The following is a 21,259-nucleotide window of genomic DNA, read 5'->3' on the forward strand; positions in this document are numbered from 1 at the left end:
CTTGACTATTTCATTCACATCCCTTTCAAAAGGTTTCCATGACCAAGGCAAATTTGGCAACAATGTTAAAATATGTGTTATTTTCTTAATAGTCTTCAAGTACTACCAAATGTATTTTCACTCTAGAAAAACCATGTGTTCTCGAGTCTGAAGTGAGCACGGAGGACAGAATCTTTAATGCACCCTCCCTCGAAGATAAAGCCTCTGAGAGTGAAGGGACCCGAGGGCACTGCCTCCTGAAAAGGGATCTGGTAAAACAACCCACACGGTAAAGTCTGCAGTCCCTCTAACACCACAGTGCTTCCCTTCCCCACACGGGAGAGCAAGCGCTCTGAGCTGAAGGATTTCGGAACTGCTCACTGCCCAGTTAAGGCTCTAACGACTATGAACCCAGTTCACACAGAGACTGAATTCACAAGGTATACTTCGGTCCTTTAGCTCCTAAAAAATACAACTTACACCTGAAACAGCCCTTGAATCTCTTTACGCAGAACCTTGAAAATACACTTAAAACATACTTATAAGTACTTGTGTTTTTATAACTGAACCACAAATAACCATATACTTCTAAAAATCCCAAAAGCAAAGCAACATTCACCCTGAGGTCCAATAAATACATAAATACAGTACATCTCCCGCTGGACTAACGTGGCGGCAGATAGCTTTACACAGACACCAAGAATGACCATCTCCCCTCCGGCGGACTTAGGCGTGAGACGTTAGACCCGTCTGTAATCCTCTACTGCCCCTCAAGGCTGCGGGAGGGACTTCAGGGCTTTAAAATACACCAGCAGCTCTCACAGGCTTGACCGTGTGGTCTGGACATCTTTCCCAGAAGCTTCTGCCCAACTGGAGAGGCACTGGAAATAGCCTTGAGTGTTGTTAAAAATTACAAAAGTTTCTTTCTAAAAAATACCCTAAAACAATTTATTCACAATTTCAAAATCACCTCCTTCAACTTTTATCTACAGCTGAGGGGATGATATTTAAAAGCGACTTCACCAAATTACCCATGAGATTCATTTCTCAAGGCTATGGAGTCAAAGGACGTTGGTAAGATCCTGGGTCTTTCCTGTCTCCTGGGTACAAGACCTCTGGTCACCGGTCAGGGCCTCCTGCAGACACCGTCTGGCGTCCTCTGTCTACCAGGCAAGTGTGAGGACACCTGTCCACATGGGCCTCCCCGAGGGGCGCTGGGCTGAGCGCTGCACAGATTCCATCCTGGCAACCCTTGAAGGCAAGTGCTGCCAACCAGCCCCGACCCAGACGAGGACTCTGAGGCAGAAGACTAAGAATCAGCTCGAGGCCACAGCCCAGCATCTGGGCAGAGCACTAACCACTCGGCTTAGCAGTCTGGCGAACAAGAAGAGAACACTTCACAGCCGTGTAATCACTGAGGACTACCTACTCACCCACGTGGACAAAAACGAGAGACACAAAAAGGAACTTTCAGAGAGAAAAACATCTACTCATCTTTGAGCCGCCATTCCACTAAGTCTAGAACGCCAACTGTAAGATGAATCATTATCATATTAATCACCAGGAAAGGAAAACAAGTCCCGTGCCAGCAGGGGAGCCGACCACTTCCCCTACCTCCTCCTCGTTCAGTTTTATTTCCAACGAGGACCAAAAAGGAGACTATTTTCACACCACTCTTTGGGGAGGGGAAGCTCAATGCACTCCCTCCCCCCGGGACACAAAGGCTGAGAAGGACGCAGCAAAAGCTCATCTACCTGTAGTTCTGTATTTGTCTATTTCATCTGGTTAAATGTTATTTGAAATACACATTTAGTTGCCACTAATAGCAACAGTTTTTAGATTAACTGAATCTAACAAAAGAACTTCCATTTCTTTTTAAAGGAAAAATGTCTTTAAACCATTTCAGATCAACAATCTTTTCTGTCTAGCTAAATGGCAAATATATATAAAAATGGGTTTAATCGGCTTGGCATACCATTATCAAAAACACTTGCTCTGAGCAAATCATTTTCAGGTGTAACTGTTTACTCCAAACAACTTATTTTGATGAGCATTAAAATTATTTCTGGGATGACAATCATGGGTACTGTGCACATGACCAAACACACACGTGCACACGTGGAGGATTCCACAGGCTGCTTTCAGAAGCATTTTCTGGAATTTTCCTGTATTTCTGCCTCAGATTTATGGTTGGTGGGACATTTCTAAATCTGCCGTGTTAAAAAGACTAACTACCGGTTGATCTCTGTTCATCAAGTTGCCTGGCCATTAATAACTAAAACACTTCCTTATAAGTCAAAGGTAAGAACGCTGCACTCCAACAGAAACATGGGCAAAAAAACAATTCCCTGAAAAAACAAACACAAATGACCAAAAAAAGAAAGACAGAAAGAAAGAAAAGTGTTTACATTCAAAGCTAATTTAAAAAGCATTAAAAGGAATTAAAATGAACTTCCAGGGAATTCCCTGGCGGTCCAGTGGTTAGGACTCCGTGCTTCCACTGCAGGGGTCACGGGTTCGATCCCTGGTCAGAGAACTAAGATCTCGCATGCCATGGGGTGTGGCCAAAAAAAATTAAAAATAAATTTTAAAAAAATTCATAGAAAGTAAACAAATAAATAAAATGAACTGCCATTTTCACCTATCAAATTGACAGTTTGTTTGGACATAATATCCAATGTTAGTCAAAAAAAAAAAAAAAAAAAGAAGAAAGAAAACAGCAATACAGACAACTATCAACCAGTGACAGCTGTGCTTACGGGGACGTAAGTTAAATTGGTACGAACTTTCCTGAAAAGTAATCTGACAATATGTACCAACAGAGTTAAAATAGAAATACTAAGAAATATAAGTATTAGTAAATGTAAAGTAAAACTAAGATTCGTATCCGTTAAACCAGCAATTCCATTTCCAATTCACCTATTCTAAAGAAATATTCAGAGGCATATAAATATATATTTACACAAAGCTTATGGCATTATTTATATTAGTGGAAAAATAGTAAAAAAAAAAAAAAAAAAAAAAAAAAACCAAAAAACTGTATGTCCAACCAAAGAGAAAAGATAAAATGGTATGTCCACAGGAGGCAATATTATGCTATTAAAAATATTTTAGAAGAAGTTTTAATGACAAGGGAAAAGGCTCAGTGAAAGAAGCTGAAACTGAACACGATATAATAGGATCAAGTTATGTTAAAATTACACAGAAAACTGATCAAATAAATGCATTAGTTATCTTCAAGTAGAAAACAAAACTCATTACTGACTATTCAAAATAAGAGAAAAGCCAATTCGCATAGACATTGCTGATATTCAAATCAGAAAAACGTTATCAGAACCAGCTAATACTTAGAACTGTTACAGAGCTCAGATTTCCCACAGCTAAAAATAATACAGTTGTTTATTTCGAAAGGAGAAGAGTGATACAATGACAAATATCTGCACTGTGCTGAAATGATCTCCACCAGACACTGAGGAAGATGAGACCCCTCTGCTCGCAGGGAGGGGGAGAGGGCAGGCCCAGTGGACACATGGCAGGCGCACCGACCGTGTGACTTCCGGGGAGGGCGGCAGAGGCAGAGCCAGGAGCCAGCGCCTCCGCCCTCATCGACTAGGAAATGGACACTGAAGGCATATTTACCATCCACAACCACGAGAGGCTTTCAGAGAAAACGCCCCCTCTTGCCTCCTTCTCAGCTACTTCAGAGGGACCCTAGCATTAACCTTCTCGAAGTGAGTCTGGAGGAAGCTCGGCCAGGAGCCTAAGAGCATCACGACCACTTGCCGAGTCCCGCCGGGAATACAGAAAGCCTGGACGCCAGTAAGCCCGTGATTCCGCGTGTTCCCACATGGACGGGTACCCACCAGCCCCCAGCTTCTGGGGTGTCACAGTTCTGGAACTCTGGGAGCTGCCCAGGGAGGAGCCTCGACCTAGTAAACAAGCAGAGCCCATGCAGGCCGTTCTGCAAACAACTGCTCCTTTTTTAGTAACTGCTTTCACCAAAGGATTAACAGTGTGACCGTTTGGTTCTTCTCTGGAGACATAATTTGTTGAAATACTTTCTCAAACGTTTTGACCAAATCACTTTCAATATAAAGATTTGAAAATTATTCATAACTGAAGTCACTCAATATTTATAACATTAAAATGAACTTGACTATATGACATGAGAGTTTTATTATAGCTTTTAACTGTAAAATATTGTAAAATCTTCCCATGTCCTGGTTTATGAACCAAAACAATATTAAAGCAATTCCCAAATAGACTTTAATTAAAACACTTAGTGAATTTTAAATGAGCCAGTGATTTATTAAACGGCTTTCTTTCCTTAAAAATTATTTTTTTAAAAAAAATTAAAGTACATATATGAACACTACATGATTCTAAAAGAAACTTCAATGTCTAAAAAAACCTAACTTGACTCAATTTCTTTTCCTGATTTGCACTGAAGTCAAGATAAGCATATTACAAATGAGCCTCTTCACAAAAGACAAATCCAAAAGCACAAGAAACCACTTTTCAATTACTTTAAGAACACTTTTGTTTTTGCGAAGCTGCTGGAAACCAAGGGCCAGGCGGGGACACGCCCTCTGCCGGGGTTTACCTGGCATATTTCTCAGGAGCTTGGCGTTGCACATGTGCCCCTTCCGGATGTCAGTGAGGATGTACTCCATCCGCTTGGCCCTCCAGAGGAAGTTAAACACTCTCAGGTAGTGGCTCATACACTCTCGAGTGAACACCTGGGAAGAGCAGAACACAGGCTGACAGGATCCTGTAAGGTGAGGGTCCTCCTGGGGCAGGGCTCAGCCTTTTTTTTTTTTGTCCTTAAACAGAAAGCCAGAGAACACACAACCAGCTCTAACACGTTCTAAGTAGTAGGTAAGCAACCAGCACAGCCCACTTCAGGAAAGCGCCATCACACAGCAACCACGCTGATCGTTTACGCGTCAGAGCACATTCAACGGACCTGACGCACAAAAGTTCAGTGTGACCGAAATTCCTTACAACTATGAACTGTCTAGAGGGGGGACGTTCACATCCCACTGCATTCACACAGGGAAACAGCACCCACAGGACGTGGTCCCTCAGTCCATCACTTACTGCAGAATAAAGTTCGGAGGAACATTCAACAAATAAGCTCCTGACACCTCATGTAACACCCTGGAGATCAAGGGTAGAAATAAATGGATTTTATCCTGCCCATTGTCAAAATGACATTTGTCTTTCCAAATCCTTCTTCACAGAATTTGTTAAGAATCTAAAATAATGCTGTGTTATAGAAGATATAACTATGTAACTAAGATATGTACCCATTCTAATTAAATTCTATATAAAAAATGACAATCTCAATGAGAATAGAAAGGAAATAGAGATCAATATGGTAAATTAAACAGGGAAAAATCAGGAAATCCATTTGCTTCTAAAATCTGATTCTAAAACCATAAATTTTTAAATAAAATAGCCCTCTTTTTATCTTTCTAGTAACTTCTGTATCCAACTGCACAGAATTTAATGTGATAGTTAAAAATTATTTCAATTTCTAACGTTAGTCTGATTATCTGCAGCTGTTCAATAAAACGGCTACAGATACAGCCACTCCACTGAGAACATGCCAACCCAGGACATGTGCCGACCCTGGGACTGGAGCGCAAAGACCGGACGGGCAAGAGGCCACGCCCCGTGTGAGTCCTGGGCAGACTCCAGCAACCAATTACAAGACCTCTTCTCCTTCCAATCCAGCCTCTCCCGTCAGACCATCAACCCACTGGAGTTGGCAAGGAAATGGACGCCTATGAGCCACAGGTAGGGATCTATCTTAAATTTCTTTTTAAATACATCTATGATATAAACTTATTTTCTTGACTCTACTAGAGCTTTTAAAAATCTAAAATCTTGAAAATATAACATAGCGTGATCAATTGTTTATGCACAAGGTATGCAATGCATAACTTCGATACTCTCAGTAAGATGTGCAATATCATACAATAATTAAGTAACCGTGTATATAGACCATGTTCAGTGTATCTATTACTCCAGGCACCTACATTTTGTGAAATAATCGATGCAGCTGCCTTCACTATGGTATCATTTATACTATGAAAAAAATAATACGTAAAATATGCAATATTAACAAGGTAGATAATAGGAAAGTTTCTAACATAAATAATTTGTTAAAATATCCTCTTTTGTACATTATAATTACTTAAAACTATTTATGACATACATCAAAGGAGAAAAAATTAATTTGAATATGACCAAAAATTAAGTTTGAGCACAGTTATATATTGAAAGCGTAGTAGCTTTGATCTGGTAAAATTTAAACACTGGGAGTTTATGTGTAAAAAGCCTGCCCCAGTAGCTACCGCCTCACAGGACACAGACAGAGCCACCTGCCAGAGCAAAGCCGTCAGCCCAAAGGGAATGCAGGAGAGCCTGGCTTCGGTGCAAGTTCTCCAGCAGGAGACAGGCCTATATCACACCTGGAGAGGAAGGACAGCCACAAACTCCAACTCTGCAAAGACCGCTAGGGAGACATTGTAGAGCCAAATTACACTACTTCTTAGCAAAATATTTTCCCAAGAATTAGAAGAAATGCATGTCCTTCTTCAATATTTCAGATATGAAAGTGACTGAGATAAGTTCAAAGAGATGCCTTGGTCAAGGAGAGTTCACTCAAGTCTGAATAAAGAAAAACTGAGCACTAAAGAGGGCATTTTAATTGCAGACACACAAGAAGAGAGCTGTGCTGGTCAATCCTTTATGATCTGGGAACCATTCAAGGAAATAGTACTTTTCTTTAAACACAGTGAAAGCACTATGAACAATAGGACAGCTATTTTCTCCTCAGTTTAAATGAACACTAAATATCAAATTTTATCCAAGTAGTAAAAATACAACTCCACTAAAATACTTTATAGTTCCCTTCAAATTATCCTAAATTAGTCACTACAGTCTAAGAATAATGGAACAAAATGAATAACCCATTTATTAAGTACTTGCTGAAACCTATGATAAGAACAAATGATATTAAGAATTCTTAAAATAATCCAGCACTTCAGCACTCATTAGTGACTGTTGCGCGCACGCACACACACGCACACACACGCACACGACTCTGGCTCAAGCATTCATTCAACGGATGCATGCGGGAGGCAAGCGAGCACTTGCGCTCTAGAGAGAAAGCGGCTCTGAAGCAACAGGACGTGCAGCCACCCAAACAGCTATGACGGCGCCCAGCGGGATCTTACGGTTGCGATGGGCCCGTCGACGTGGTAATCCAGGCTGAAGACGTCCCAGCCGGTGTCACCTGGAGAGACCTGAGCGCAAAAACACACACACAACTGCAGGGCTTCCCACCACTGTGAGGCTGTCGAGTCCTCAAAGAAAAGGCATTAAAATAAAGCCCAGTTTTTAAAAACCACTCAGCAGTTTTGAGCGTGAGCTGCATGACAGCAGAGGAGGGCATCTTTTGTCCACTCCTGTACCCTCAGCATCTAGACAGTGACAGGCACATACGCGGTGCCCTGCAAATATTCTGGAATAAAGAGCATATTTTCAATGAATATTGTAAAATCAGTTTTAACATTCATCAGCATTTTCTCAAATGACAAAAACCCACTGCCTTTTGGGTTCCTAACCCTTAAAAGTAAACATTTGTTAAAAACCCACAGGTTCTGCTAATGGTCCTCCATCATAAGTAAGCAAACAGTGTATTATGTTTATGAAATACTCATTCCCCTAAAAAAAGTCATCTTCTACCAACTAAAACTAAACACCTCTATTTGTGATCAATGCTACTGCGATCTGTCACCTCTGTGCCCGGTATCGTCACCAGCAGCAGCAGTGGTGGTGACTAAGCGTCCACGTGGCCAGGCCCCAGGACAGAGCTGCATGTGCCCTGCCCGCAGCCCTGGGGGCCCTCTGTCAGGAGAACACACTGAGGGGCGGGGACCCGTCTGAGGCCACACCACGCCAGGCCACTGGGCAGGGATTCCGACGCACGGTGGCCAGCTCCCCCCCCCACCAGAGCAGAGCAGCGAGGAGAGGAGAGGAGAGGAGAGGAGAGGGCAGAGCGGAGCAGTGGGGCCTCAGGCCACACGGAGGGCGTCAGCGAGGAGCCCCGGGTGGGACCAGAGCTGCGGTACCTCCAGCAGCCTCACATCCAGTCTTCTGAGGGCCTCAGGGCTGTCAAACTGGGCGTTGGTGGCTCTGACAGCTGTTTCAAGAATCCCAGTCAAGTTGTGTTGGTACAAAGTCGTAGCCGGACGGGCAAGTTCTGGTCTTAACAGATTTTTGTAAAAGTAAAAGAGAATGTTACTTGAATTCTTAATGCACTTCCTAAAAACTTAAAATTATAAAGAGTTCAAATTACAAAACCTAAAAGGACAAATGGAACCAATACAACACGGTAACAAAATGACTATAAAATTTGAATGCTACAGAATTAACTATAAATAAGATTTCATCAAGTATTTTGGGGAGCAAAACACTTCTTTAAAATTAATTTTGATTCAGCTTAAAATTGAAAATCCTTAAGTGAGCCACGCATGTTAACAAATACAGTTTTCAAACTTAAGCCTGGTCTACAGTAGCATGAACTACTGTAACTTCCTGTACAAATCCAATGGGCAGAAAGGACTAGATTAAATCAAAACAATTAGCTGTGTAGACACCATGATCCTAAAGGCTAAAAACTACTGCATTACCAGCAAACATTTTAGGGTTACTGACATCTGCATTCCTAAATATGAAACTGACATCTGCCTTCCTAAATATGAAGCTAACATTTCTGAGATCCGCCCCAGGTGTGCGCAGGGTAAAAAAGGACCAACATCAGTGTCGCTCAAATAAATCTGAGGCAAGCTAGAGACTGATGACATTCCCCCTTTAAAACTGGAAACTTAAAACAGGCCTTTGAGAAGAAATAAATTTTTCATTTACTATCAAGGATGAGACACTTTGATTAGTAAAACCCAGCATAAGGCAAACACAGGTAAGTCAGCTAAATGATGCGATCTGCAACGCGGCCATGGCCTCTCAACGTTCACGAAACGCCTGCTCTCCTCCACCCCAAACCTGCACACTTGCCCCCCACCCCCTGGGCCACTGAAAGAACATCTCCCCCTAAAAACTCATCTCCACCCACTCCCCACAGGTGCTGCCCTGGGACCAGCACCTAAGTCACCAGCGACCCCCTTCCTTACAGAGAGCAGAGAGGCTCCTTCAGGAAGTATAACCACCAAGAATTCATGTTCAGCAGATCATCAACTCTTTCATGAGCTAATTCCTCAAACAAGGTTACCCCTGAGCCTGCTATGTGTGCCCCCAAAACTCAATCATCTTTCGTACTGAAGACGGCCTTCTGGTTGGAGGTGGAACTACGGCGCTTCCGTGGCTGAAGCGGCTTCTCAAGTGCGGTCCCCACGCCAGCAGCTTCCCCTCGGCCGGAACCCTCTTAGGGACGCACCATCCTGGCTCCAGCCCAGAGCCACGGAGCCGGGCTCCGCGGGCAGGCCCGGCCGTCCAGTCCAACAGTCCCTGGAGGGGATTCCGACACACATGGAGTCTGGGGACCAAAGGCCTGAGACACTGCTGGACTGACACAGGCACGACTGAAGTGTCCCAAAGGCAGCGCCAAGAAGCCACACGTCCAGTCCTAGGCGCCGGAGTCCACGCTGTGCCCACCCTCGGCTGCCCGGGGCCCGGCTGTCTCCTACAGAGCTGGCCCTCCTGTCTCTATGGCAGGAAGGAGGGACACACACTTCCTTCTAGAAGGGACGGTGCCAGGAGGAACGTCATGGAACTGAATGGAAGGAGTAGTTCTATGAAGAACTACTAACGGAAGAGACAAACTAATGGAAGTTTGTCCTATGAAGTTGTTTTGTTTTTTTGGTTTTTTTAGCAAGAAATAATGTAAACTAAAAACATGGAAGAAAAAGTTCCATTTTAAAACATACATTTTATTTCGCAGACTACTCTCAAACTGAAGCTAAGCTAACCGACCACACCACGCGCCCCTCATACCCCTGCTGGTCGGTGCCAGTGCTCAAGAGGCGCACGAGCCCCGCGAGTGAAGCACAGGACAAGAACTAAAGGGACATTGGCTTGATGATGCGACAATTTTCTCTCCTCGGATTTCATCTTCCCAACGTTCTATGAGAATTCAACACATTTCCTCTAATGTCGCTTATTCTTTTAAAGAGAAACTGTAAAGCTCTTTATCATGCTGAACTCTACTGCACGTTTACGAAAAAACCTAAGGAGCCTTCTTACTTGAGCAAATCCATTAAGTGCCTGATAAAGTCTCCTTGACCGAGCAGCAAGTACCGCCGCATGGCCTGCATGTGGTCCAGCAGGCTGTACTTCTTATTCAGAACATCCAGTAGGTACTTGCTGGTCTCAAAATAAGCCGCGTCAATTTTCCCCTGAAATGCATTTTCCAAATCTGTGAAAAAATCTGCAGCTGTAAAGAACAAAGGGGAAAAGTACGCATACGTACATAATCTGCATTTTACGAAGGAGGAATGAGAGACTCACACACACACAAGTCACTCCACACCTGCTCACAGCTTTGCTGACAGGCCGAGGGCGCGGTCAGGAGGGCAGACCAGGAGGGCTTGTTTGTTCTTCAGAATAACGGTTCCGTTAAGAAAAACCTATTTTAGCACTGCTGCTATTCTAATTATACATTACTGCGGAGAAACTAAGGTGTCCACAGTGAGGAAAACGTAGTTTTCTGTAGAAGGGGAGGTCTGATGGTGCAGTAATGTGAGGGCGCCAGGCGCTGAGCTGACCACGGTCATATTTGGGGGGATGGGGGAGGGGGAGGGGCAACACAAATTTCTGTTGATCTATGTCATTTTAATAATGTCAAGATCCTCCCCCAGAAGTGTTCTTGCTGTACCATTGCTCGATTCATGAAGGGTTTTCACGCCAAAGACAAGGTTTAATGCCAACCAACGGCAGCCAAAGCGCCCGTCGGACGACACCCGACCCACAGCCTGTTGGCCGGTCTCTGTTCCTTATGCTCCCACAGGAAAACATCTACCCTTAACTCTCTAGGCTCCCTTTTAAATTTCCAAAGTTTTTCCCATATGAGAAATATAAACGTGACTTTTCCCACTGCTGTTTGTATCATCACTAGCAGCCCTTCCGAGTCCGCGTCTCTCCTCCTCCCGGCGGCGCTGGCAGCCGAAACCCCCTCGCTCCGCAGAGGGTAGCGGCGGGGAGAGCAAGGGTGGCTGACTGAGGCAGAGCAGCAGCGCTGTGGCCCTCTCCTGCCTGCCCGCCGCACGCTGGGCGCTGGGCGCTCACGGGTGCTGGCCTCCGCTGCGGGTCTCCACGGCAGGCCGGGCACAGCACTTGTCCTCCCTGAGTGCCATCTTCTCCGGCCAATAGGGAAACGTTGAAAGGCATCAACACAACTCTTCACCGGGCTCTTCCTCCTTCTCCTACCTCCTCAACACAGGTGTTTCCAAACATTCTGTACTGGGACCTCCATATTCTAAGAACTAACCTGGCATCTCTGAATCCCTAAAAAGTTTACACAGAACAGTGTGTGTCAAACACACCTGAGACAGGGAGCCAGAGGGGTGAGAGGGAGATGTGTCTGGCCCACGGCTGCAGCCGCCGCCTTGCCCTGGAGCCCTGGCCTTAACCGCATGGCGACACAGGTGCGACCACATCTCCCGTCAGCCCTGACCTTGATCTGGATTTTCAGTACAACTCCAGCACATTCTGGAATCTCCCCTAGGGAGCCCTCTCAGATGCTGAAAATCAAGCTGGGCCAAAAGGAACACAAGAAGGTGCTCAGCGTCACGACTCATCAGGGAAATGCAAACCAAAACCACAGTGAGATGGCACCTCGTGCCTCTCAGAATGGCCACCGTGGAAAAGTCAAGAAATTACAAGCGCTGATGAGGACATGGAGAAAAGGAAACCCTAGTACAGCGTCGGTGGGAATGTAAATCAATCCAGCCACTGTGGAGAACAGTATGGCGGTTCCTCAAAAAATTAAGAATAGAACTACCATACGACCCAGCAATTCACATCCAAAAGGAAATGAAGTCAGGATCTCACAAAGGAATCTCTGCACTCCGTGTTCACTGCAGCATTACTGACAAAAGCCAAGACATGGAAACAACCAAAGTGTCCACGGACATATGAATGGATAAAGAAGATACAGTGTACATATCCAATGGAACATAATTCAGCCTTAAAAAAGCAGGTACTTCTGCCATTGGTGACAACATGGATGGACCTGGATGACATCATGCTGAGTGAAGTAAGCCAGACAGAGAAAAGAAATACTGTATGATCTCACTTACATGTGGAATCTAAAATAGTCAAACTCATAGAATCAGAGCGTAGAATGGTGGTTGCCAGGGATGGTGGGGAGGGGGAAATGGGAAGGTGAAGGTCCAAGGGTACCAAGTTTTGATTATACAAGATGCATAAGCTCTGGAGACCGGTACACACCAGATGGCACAGTGCCTACAGCTAGCAGTACTGCCCTGTGTACTTCAAGCACGTTATCTGTACACCTCATCTCATGTATCACTTTCTACCATTTACTACTTATTATTTCACTTTATTGTACGTTTAATCTCCATTCCTAGAGCACAGTTCATGAAAAGCATCATCATGGTGAATTCATACCATCTCCCCTACAGCTACCACAATGCCTCACACAAAATAAACTTGAATGAGTCAAGACAACAGTATAAGTAACAAATGTAGCCAAGACTGGACAGCTGTCCGTGTAAGTCAGCCACACAGAGAACAAATGAAATTACTGAGGATGGGGCAGGAAGCAAATGGGGAAACTGGCAGAGAGGAGAGTAGTAAATGAGGGAAAGCCACAGAACGGTTAACACAGTGCGGCATTCTGAATACATAAACGCTGGGAATCCGTGCTGATTTCTGAACAAGCCCCTGAGTTCATTAGCAAGTGTTTCCTTTATTTCCTTACTTTGGCATACTGTCACTGCATCACAAAAAAAGTAACACAAGTTACCAAGGAGAGTAAAATAGCTACACCTAGTTATTTTTTAACTATATAAGAAAGGAAATTCAAAATTTACACAGTAATAGATATTTTATATGTATCACACTGTGTATTAAGGCATCTTGGATAATAATTCCGAAAATCTGTCAGTCCTATTGAACGAAACATACTTCAAGCAATATATAGCACTGTCACCACCACCATCACCAACGTCGCCCCGACATCACCACTATCACCACCACCACCATCATCACCACCATCGTGCCATCACATCATCACCACCATCATCGTCATCATACCGTCCTGGGGTGATTCTGCAGACTTGGTCACAGCTATCATCTTTGTAGTGGGCGTCTGGTCATGACAAACCTGGTGCAGGAAATTTATTGATTTTCCTATCAAAAGGACCTAAAAAAAGGAAAATATTCTAGAGTTACCTTTATTCAAAATTAAAACGATCAAACATCCAAGCACTACAAATTATTCTATTGACTAAAAACTAAATAATAAGAACATCTGGGATAGTATCAAGTGAATTCCAGGAACTGAAAAAATTGCTACTAACAAATACATATTAATACGTTGAGGCAGTCAATTAACATATACTTCACCTCAAGAATGTAAATCCTAAAATGCCACAAAACTGTGTTAACTGAAGACTGGTTTTGTCACCGGATGCAGGTAAATACAGCATTAGCACATCACGGTCACAGCAGTCGCACCCCACCTTCCTGGACTGGTCCATCGTCATGAAGGACGGGATCATCGACTTCCGCAGGGTGTACTTGTCGTGCCACAGCCGGTCTGTCTTCACCGTTGGATCTGATGCTACGAAAAACTGAAAGGAAAGAGGCAGTGAAACATTAAGAAGTGATATTTATGGCAAAATATTAGCTAACAGCAACATCAAGAAATAAGTAATTCTAGGAAGCAAAATTCTCCAGATATTGGGAGGCTTACCATTTATACAATAAATCTTATTTTAAGAGGCATTTTGATAGATCTCTCTAAATGGAATCACTTCTTCCCCACTTTTTAAAACCAAAATATAGTGAAAATAAGATAAGCTTTTTCTCGAAGACATGTGGTCGCCCTTGTAAATATAATAACAATCACAGCCTCTGCTGTGTACATCATGGATCTGAGTGTGAGGCCTGCCTAATCCACACGGACTCTTCACACAACCTTAGGAAAGGCACACAGGTCTCTGGGGCTGTTTGAGTATTCAATTCAAGCCAATTCAGAGTCTTCCTCTCCTCCTCCCACCAATCAGCTGCATCTCCTCCTGCCGCTGTGCTGCCGCCGGCAGAGGCCCCAGGTCCACCCGCAGCACTGCAGGAAGCGACCTTCGCGTGGCGCTCTCCCCGAAATGCGCTCGGAAGCTTCCCCTGTACACTTCCTCACCTTCCCTAACCCCGCCCACCGGCCTGTTCCCTGACATCCAAAAGGGTACGGGTGCTAAGGAGAAAACTAAGCTGCTGTTGTTTCCAGCCCGTTTGCTACCACGCCGAGGCCACTCTCGTTTTTCAGCCATAGTCCTAACAGACTTGTGCTTTTATTTCTATAAACTCGATCTCTAACAGCAGAACTGCTGAGTCCAAGTAATTTCTAATTTTTATAAACAATGCCAGATCTCCCTTCCAAACGGCCCTGTCAACTGACCCTCCCACCACAGGAAGCTCTACATTTCTGCATCCTTGCTCGGTTTGAATTTTGCCAATCAGGCAAAATCATGGTTGCTTGTACTGTTCTTTTACTGACAACAAAGGAAGTTGGGCCTATTTTCATAATGCTGATTGCCACATGATTTTCTCCTGTGAATTGTCTTTTCATATCTTCATCCCATCTTTCTACTGTCTTTTTTTACCAATACACAGAGGCTCTTTGTTATATAAGGGAGAGTGACCATTTGTGAATCATTAAGAATTACAAATGTTTCCAAATTAATGACTTGCCACTGTTTATGGTCTGCTCCATGTTTTGTCTTGTTCTTTCTGGGTCAGATTGGTGACTGTCTTCCTTTATGGCTTCTGGGTCTCCTGTCTTCCTAAGAGCTCCCCATCCTATATTACAGAAATATTCTCCGCAATTTTAGTAAGTACACTGGGCCCTCTGCATCCATGGTTGGGTGAATCCACGGATGCAGAACCCAGGGATGCGGGTGGGGTGGGTACCACACCATTTTATACAAGGGACTTGAGCATCTGCAAATGTTTGTCTGCGAGGGTCCTGGAAACAATGCCCCATGGATATCAAGAGACAGCTGTACTCCCGCTGTGCTGTTTTCGTTCCCTAGATGTTCCGTCCCTGCACACAGGAGACACTGGGGTCTGTTTCCTTCTGGGCTGCATTTTCTCTTTACTGGCCAGGCCAGCACCTCTTATTTAATACAGCACCCTTTCCTCTGAGCTAGCGTCCTCACCAGGAGCGATCATTACAGTCACTTACATCGAAAGATTAAAAGGGGAAAAACTGACTCCACCAAGAGACGCTGAGGAGTGTCTGATAGTATGTTTACACCCGTCCACGGTGACCAGTTAGATGCACTGGAGTGCATCTGGTGCTTCGCTCCATCTCGGTTACTATCCCTCCCGGCGTCCCGTTCCCCGTCCTGGGAGGGCGGAGTGCCTTGAGCTGACGCCGCGTCCTTCAGACTCCACGCGAGGTGCCTTCCCTGCTGCCGGCCTGATCCAGGCTCTAGGTTCCTAACTGTTCATTGCTCCCCCGACCTAGAATCAGCCACTTCTCCAAGGAGCCCCAGTCCCTTTTGGGGAGAAATGGCATTTGGACCACAGCCTGGGTACTTGGCAGTACTTTCAGTCAGCAGCTGGATGTCTGAGACGCAGCACCGGCCACATTGCACATGGCAGCTTGGTCCTCCCACTGGACTGTAAAATCCATTTAAGTCCCAACATACCTAAATGCCTTTTTGTTGATTTTTACGTAAAGTCCAAATCACCAATTGGTGAATAACACACAACCCTGGCTACAAAGGTGTGTCTGCAGATACAAAATGGATTTAAAGAATTTAAAAAATATTTTTAGCAAATATATAACAATACAAAATTAATAGTTTCCTAGCAAAAAGTAAATAGCCAAAATAAACCTAAGGAAGGGGCTTGAGAAACAGAGAAGCAGGGAGGGAGAGAGAAGACTCTAAAAAGAGCAGTATCTGTAGAAGAAATCAGAAATGTAAACTGCTATCACTAAGACATGGGGCCTACTAAACTGTAAAAAAAGGTATCTTTCTTATATTATTCTAGACCACAGAAGAATGTGCGGTACCTGTTTATTTAATGAATCTCGTTTAACACAAGCTAATCCTGATAAAAATAATGCCCCAAATGGAAACTACAGACCACTTTCATTTGTGAATACAGATGAAGAAAGTTTGAGTGAAACATTATCCTTGCGTTACAGGAATAAAGTATTTTGGGGCACAACATACTTCTAATACACACTAAATGTGTAAAAATGAATTACAGAATATTATCATGTAGTCATTAAAAATGAAGTTTGGGAATTCCATGGCAGTCCAGTTGTTAGGACTCAGCACTTTCACTGCGTGGCCTGGGTTCAATCCCTAGTCGGGGAACTAAGACCCCGCAAGCCACGTGTCATGGCTGGAAAAAAATTAATTAATTAATTAAAATGAAGGTTGTTAACTATCAGAAGCCATTCTGAGAATCTGATGAAAACTACGGACTTTCTTCCCAGGAAAAAAAAATGCCTATATCCACAAAATACACAGTTTTATGTGCTATTCAGGAGTTTCAGAGATCACATTTTAAGAAGGCTTGGTATAGAAGAATAATGTTTAATGGCATGAAATTATTTTCTTTATTTACTTCAAGTAAAAATAGAGGTCACAGGACTTCCCTGGTGGCGCAGTGGTTAAGAATCCACCTGCCAATGCAGGGGACACAGGTTTGAGTCCTGGTCCGGAAGATCCCACATGCTGCGGAGCAACTAAGCCCGTGCGCCGCAACTACTGGAAGCCCATGTGCCGCAACTACTGAAGCCCACGTGCCTAGAGCCCATGCTCTGCAACAAGAGAAGCCACCGCCATGAGAAGCCCACGCACTGCAACGAAGAGTAGCCCCCGCTCGCCGCAACTAGAGAAAGCCCGTGAGCAGCAACGAAGACCCAACGCAGCCAAAAATAAATAAATAAATTTATTTTTAAAAAAAATAGAGGTTACAAAATACTATGTGTGGTATGATACACACACACATAAAAATATATAAAAAAGGGATATACAAAAATATTAACAGAGGTTATAGGTTCATGATGAGATTCAATACATTTTAATTTCCCCCTCCGTGTTTACATACTCGAAAACGTTTTAATTGCACATTTTTAAATCAGAAAAAAATACTGTTCAAAAGAACTGAGTAATTCAAGCCAATGAGTGAACATATGGTACAAGTAAGAATTTTTTTAGAAACACTGTTTTCCCAAGGCGATGAACTAAAAAAGATTTTTTTTTCCTGTTCACAGAAATCTACTCCCAAGGGTAACTATTTAAGGAAACAAAATTTCTAATGATGTTAAGGTCTTATATTTGATCCTTGTATTTGATCCTAGATGGTATCGAGCCATCTAGGATCAAATACAGCCAGTTTCCTTTAAGTAGGTATCTGAACAAATGCCAACATTTTTATGACCATGAGGATAAGACTGCTACATTTATTTCCAACTCATATTCTTATCTTTAGATATCAATTTAAATTATGAAAGTATTTACTGATATTCCTTTTTTTAGACTTTTTTGGATTTATATTCCCTTTCTAATTTTAAACACATAACTAACGACTGCTTTCAGTACTATTATAATGAGGCTATCACCACTTTAACATAAACTCAAATCAGCCCTGATAGAAATTAAAGTGTCACAAGCTCACCATGAACAATCTAAGAGGTTACCCAGTCACCACACTATGTCTGCTCTGTGGCTTGCCATTCAACAGATTAGATTAACTGCATATAAATTGTTATTTATCTGTTATTCACTTAAACAGAATAGCTAGTTTCTACAGACAACACACTAATTTATCCTGATAGTTGGAGTACAGCTGGATTTTTATCAGTATGAACAATAAGAAAATTTAATTTAAAAGATAAAGAACTCAGGCATTCAGTCATCTTTAGAAGTTATGAAAGCATCATTTCATCTGAGGGCAAAGTAGCACTCAATCACCCTACTAGCAAACATCTAGAAGCAAACACCGAGAGGCCTGGGCATAATTAATCTTGCAAAAAATATAGTTACAGAGGAAAAGAATCAAGGTCAGAATATAATTGCAATATGCTTTTATTTTACTGATGCACTTTCCACTCAAGGTTCTTTAATTTGCACCATTATGTCAAACACAGAAAGAAGTGAGGGAAAATATAAAGCATAATTGAACCATGATTTCTCATGAAGTGCTGGACAAATGCCAAGGCCTTCCTGCTAAAAACAGAAATGAAGAGGGTAATTTCCTCAGCAAGCGACTTATTTTCTAAAACCAGATCCATTCATTCAGACCACAAAGGACCCCAACTTCAACGGGTCAATAGGCAGGCCACCACCAAGAGACCCGCCTCTGGCCACGCGGAGAGAAGCCGGAGGCTCTGGACCAGGGGAAGGCCAGAGGGAGCTGACCAGGCAGACTGGCAGACGACAGCTTTCAGGGGTGGGCGTGAAAGTGCCAAAGTGTAAGATAGGTACATGGTCAACCTTTAAATCGAATAATTCCTAGCAAAAGTGTAAGAGGAACAAAATAAGGAGAGTGCTGAAGGCATCCACAGAGGTAGTCCAAAAAGCAGCCCCTGCGTTCTCTCTAGTTAGTGCACTGACCTTCCGATCCAAGGATGCAGATTTGGGAGCACCGTCAGAGCATTTCAGCTAACATTTGATTGCTGTCTGAAATTTTTCTAATTTTGAAAGCAAGAGTGCTGACTTTTAACTTTTCCCTTCTTTTCCTGTTCCTAGTTGAAGGCCCCAATCCTTTATAGCTCTGACAGGTTTATCCAAAAGGCAAAAATATAAAACAAATTAACACTGAGCTATCGTGTTCTTACCTTGAACACACGGGCATAATTTGTTTACCTCTCTCAGTTTACAGGGGAGAGAACCCATGTGAGCCACTAAATGTCTCAGGATAGAGTTTCCCTAGATAGTCATTGTAGCAAAATGAAAAACTTTGGTTTTCTTTTACAGTACTACTTTGTAAGAACCAAAAATAATTAGAAACTTCTCCCCAAACATTGAAAGTACTTTCTACACTAATCATTCAGTGCATCTGTAAAATCTTTTTTTTTAAACTGAGGTATAGTTGATGCGCATTATTATATAAGTTCAGGTGTACAATATATTGAATCACAATGATTAAGAGTTAAAGTCCATTTATACTTATTATAAAATACTGGCTATAGTCCCTGTGCTGTACAGTATATCCTTGTAGCTTGTTTTATACATGACCGTTTGTACCTCTTCATCACCCACTTCTATCTTGCCCCTCCCCTTTCCCTCTCCCCACTTGTAACCATTAGTTTGTTCTCTACATCTGAGCCTGCTTCTTTTTTGTTACATTCACTGGCTTGTTGTATTTTTTAGGTTCCACATATTAGTGATACCATACAGTATTTGTCTTTCTCTGACTTATCTCACTTGGCATAATGCCCTCCAAGCCCATCCACGTTGTTGCAAATGGCAAAATTCCATTCTTTTTATGGCGGAGTCGTGTTCCATTGTGTGTATATATACCTCATCTTCTTTATTTAATTCATCTGTTGATGGACACCTAGGTTGCTTCCGTATCTTGGCAACTGGAAATAATGCTGCTATGAACATCGGGGTGCATGTATCTTTTCAAATCAGTGTTTACGTTTTTTCAGGTATATACCCAGGAGTGGAATTGCTGGATCTTATGGTAGTTCTATTTTTAATTTTTTTGAGAACCCTCCACAGTGGCTGCACCAGTTCACACTCCCAGCAACAGTGTACGAGGGCTCCCTTTCCTCCACGTCCTCGCCAACATTTGTTATTTCTTGTCTTTTTGATGATGGCCATTTCTGACAGGTGTGAGGTAATATTTCATTGTGGTTTTGACTTGCATTTCTCTAATAATTAGTGATGTTGAGCATCCTTTCATGTATCTGTTTGCCATCTGTATATCTTCTTTGGAAAAATGTCTATTCAGAGGACATCTGTAAATTCTTACAGGGCTCTAGTCTTGCCTGCCTTTGCACTTCATCCTAATACAAGATAAACAAAATAAAAGCTGGATACTAATCCCTGCACCACTGGACTAAAGGATCATATCTTTTTAACAATTAAAAGTAAAGCCCCGGTCTTCCCTGGTGGTGCAGTAGTTAAGAATCCACCTGCCAATGCAGGCGACACGGGTTCAAGCCCTGGTCCGGGAAGATCCCACATGCCGCGGAGCAACTAAGCCTGTGCGCCACAACTACTGAGCCTGCGCTCTAGAGCCCACGAGCCACAACTACTGAGCCCACGTGCCACAACTACTGAAGCCCACGCATCCTAGAGCTCGTGCTCTGCAGCAAGAGAAGCCACCGCAATGAGAAGCCCGTGCACTGCAACGAAGAGTAGCCCCCGTTCACCGCACCTAGAGAAAGCATGCGCACAGCAACGAAGACCCAACGCAGCCAAAACTTAATTTTAAATAAATAAATAAATAAAATAAAAGTAAAATCCCAACTGGTGGACCCAGAGGCAGTTTTAATGACGCCACAGAAATAGCAAAGCTCAGAGGCCACCTGGAAGTTTTTCTTTCAGATAAAAGGACTGAAAACTCATCCTTGGGTTGCAAGTCAGTCAAACCCAGAGGCAGCCGAGGTGGGACACTGAGCATCGCTCTGCAGCAGGAGGGGGAGAGAAAAGCCTCCCCGGAACCAGGTAAACATGGGCGTTCCAAAGAGCTTCCTGGAAGGACCACAGGATGAAGCCACGTTACACAGAAAGTGAGCTCTGAACAGCCGTCAACAAAGATGAATAGGAGCTGCACGCAGGAAAGTTACTGAGGAGGAGTGGACGGCGGGTCAGAGAAAGCAGGTCCAGGAACCCCGCCAGGCAGACAGGGGCAGAGATGGCCCTGTTCCCACACTGGTCACATCCACCAGTGAAGCCATCTGGCCCTGGGCTTTTCTTTACTGGAAAGGTTTTTAAAGCACTCATTTATTCTCTTTACTTGTGTTATAGGTCTATTCAGATTTCCTATTTCCCATGAGTCAGTTTGATAGTTTGTGTTTCTAGGAACTCTCTCA

At 43.3% G+C, this 21,259-nt stretch overlaps 1 protein-coding gene across 2 annotated transcripts in view; it reads right to left on the reverse strand.

Annotated features, from left to right (window-relative positions):
• The window catches only part of TUBGCP3 (tubulin gamma complex component 3), a 60,776-nt gene that overhangs the window by 13,547 nt on the left and 25,970 nt on the right, over positions 1-21,259 (reverse strand). Inside the window, exons 12-17 of one of the 2 annotated variants that reach the window (XM_068526757.1) lie at positions 13,713-13,823; positions 13,285-13,393; positions 10,252-10,423; positions 8,124-8,259; positions 7,227-7,295; positions 4,583-4,718 (exon numbers count right to left, since the gene is read on the reverse strand). In XM_068526757.1, coding sequence (XP_068382858.1) covers positions 4,583-4,718; positions 7,227-7,295; positions 8,124-8,259; positions 10,252-10,423; positions 13,285-13,393; positions 13,713-13,823 — 733 coding nt within the window. Of the gene's footprint in view, positions 1-4,582; positions 4,719-7,226; positions 7,296-8,123; positions 8,260-10,251; positions 10,442-13,284; positions 13,394-13,712; positions 13,824-21,259 lie in introns of both variants that reach the window. The other variant, XM_068526756.1, reaches the window with a different exon arrangement.

The sequence above is a fragment of the Eschrichtius robustus genome, chromosome 18 (genome assembly GCF_028021215.1).
Source record: "Eschrichtius robustus isolate mEscRob2 chromosome 18, mEscRob2.pri, whole genome shotgun sequence".
Taxonomy (NCBI): Eukaryota; Metazoa; Chordata; class Mammalia; order Artiodactyla; family Eschrichtiidae; genus Eschrichtius; species Eschrichtius robustus.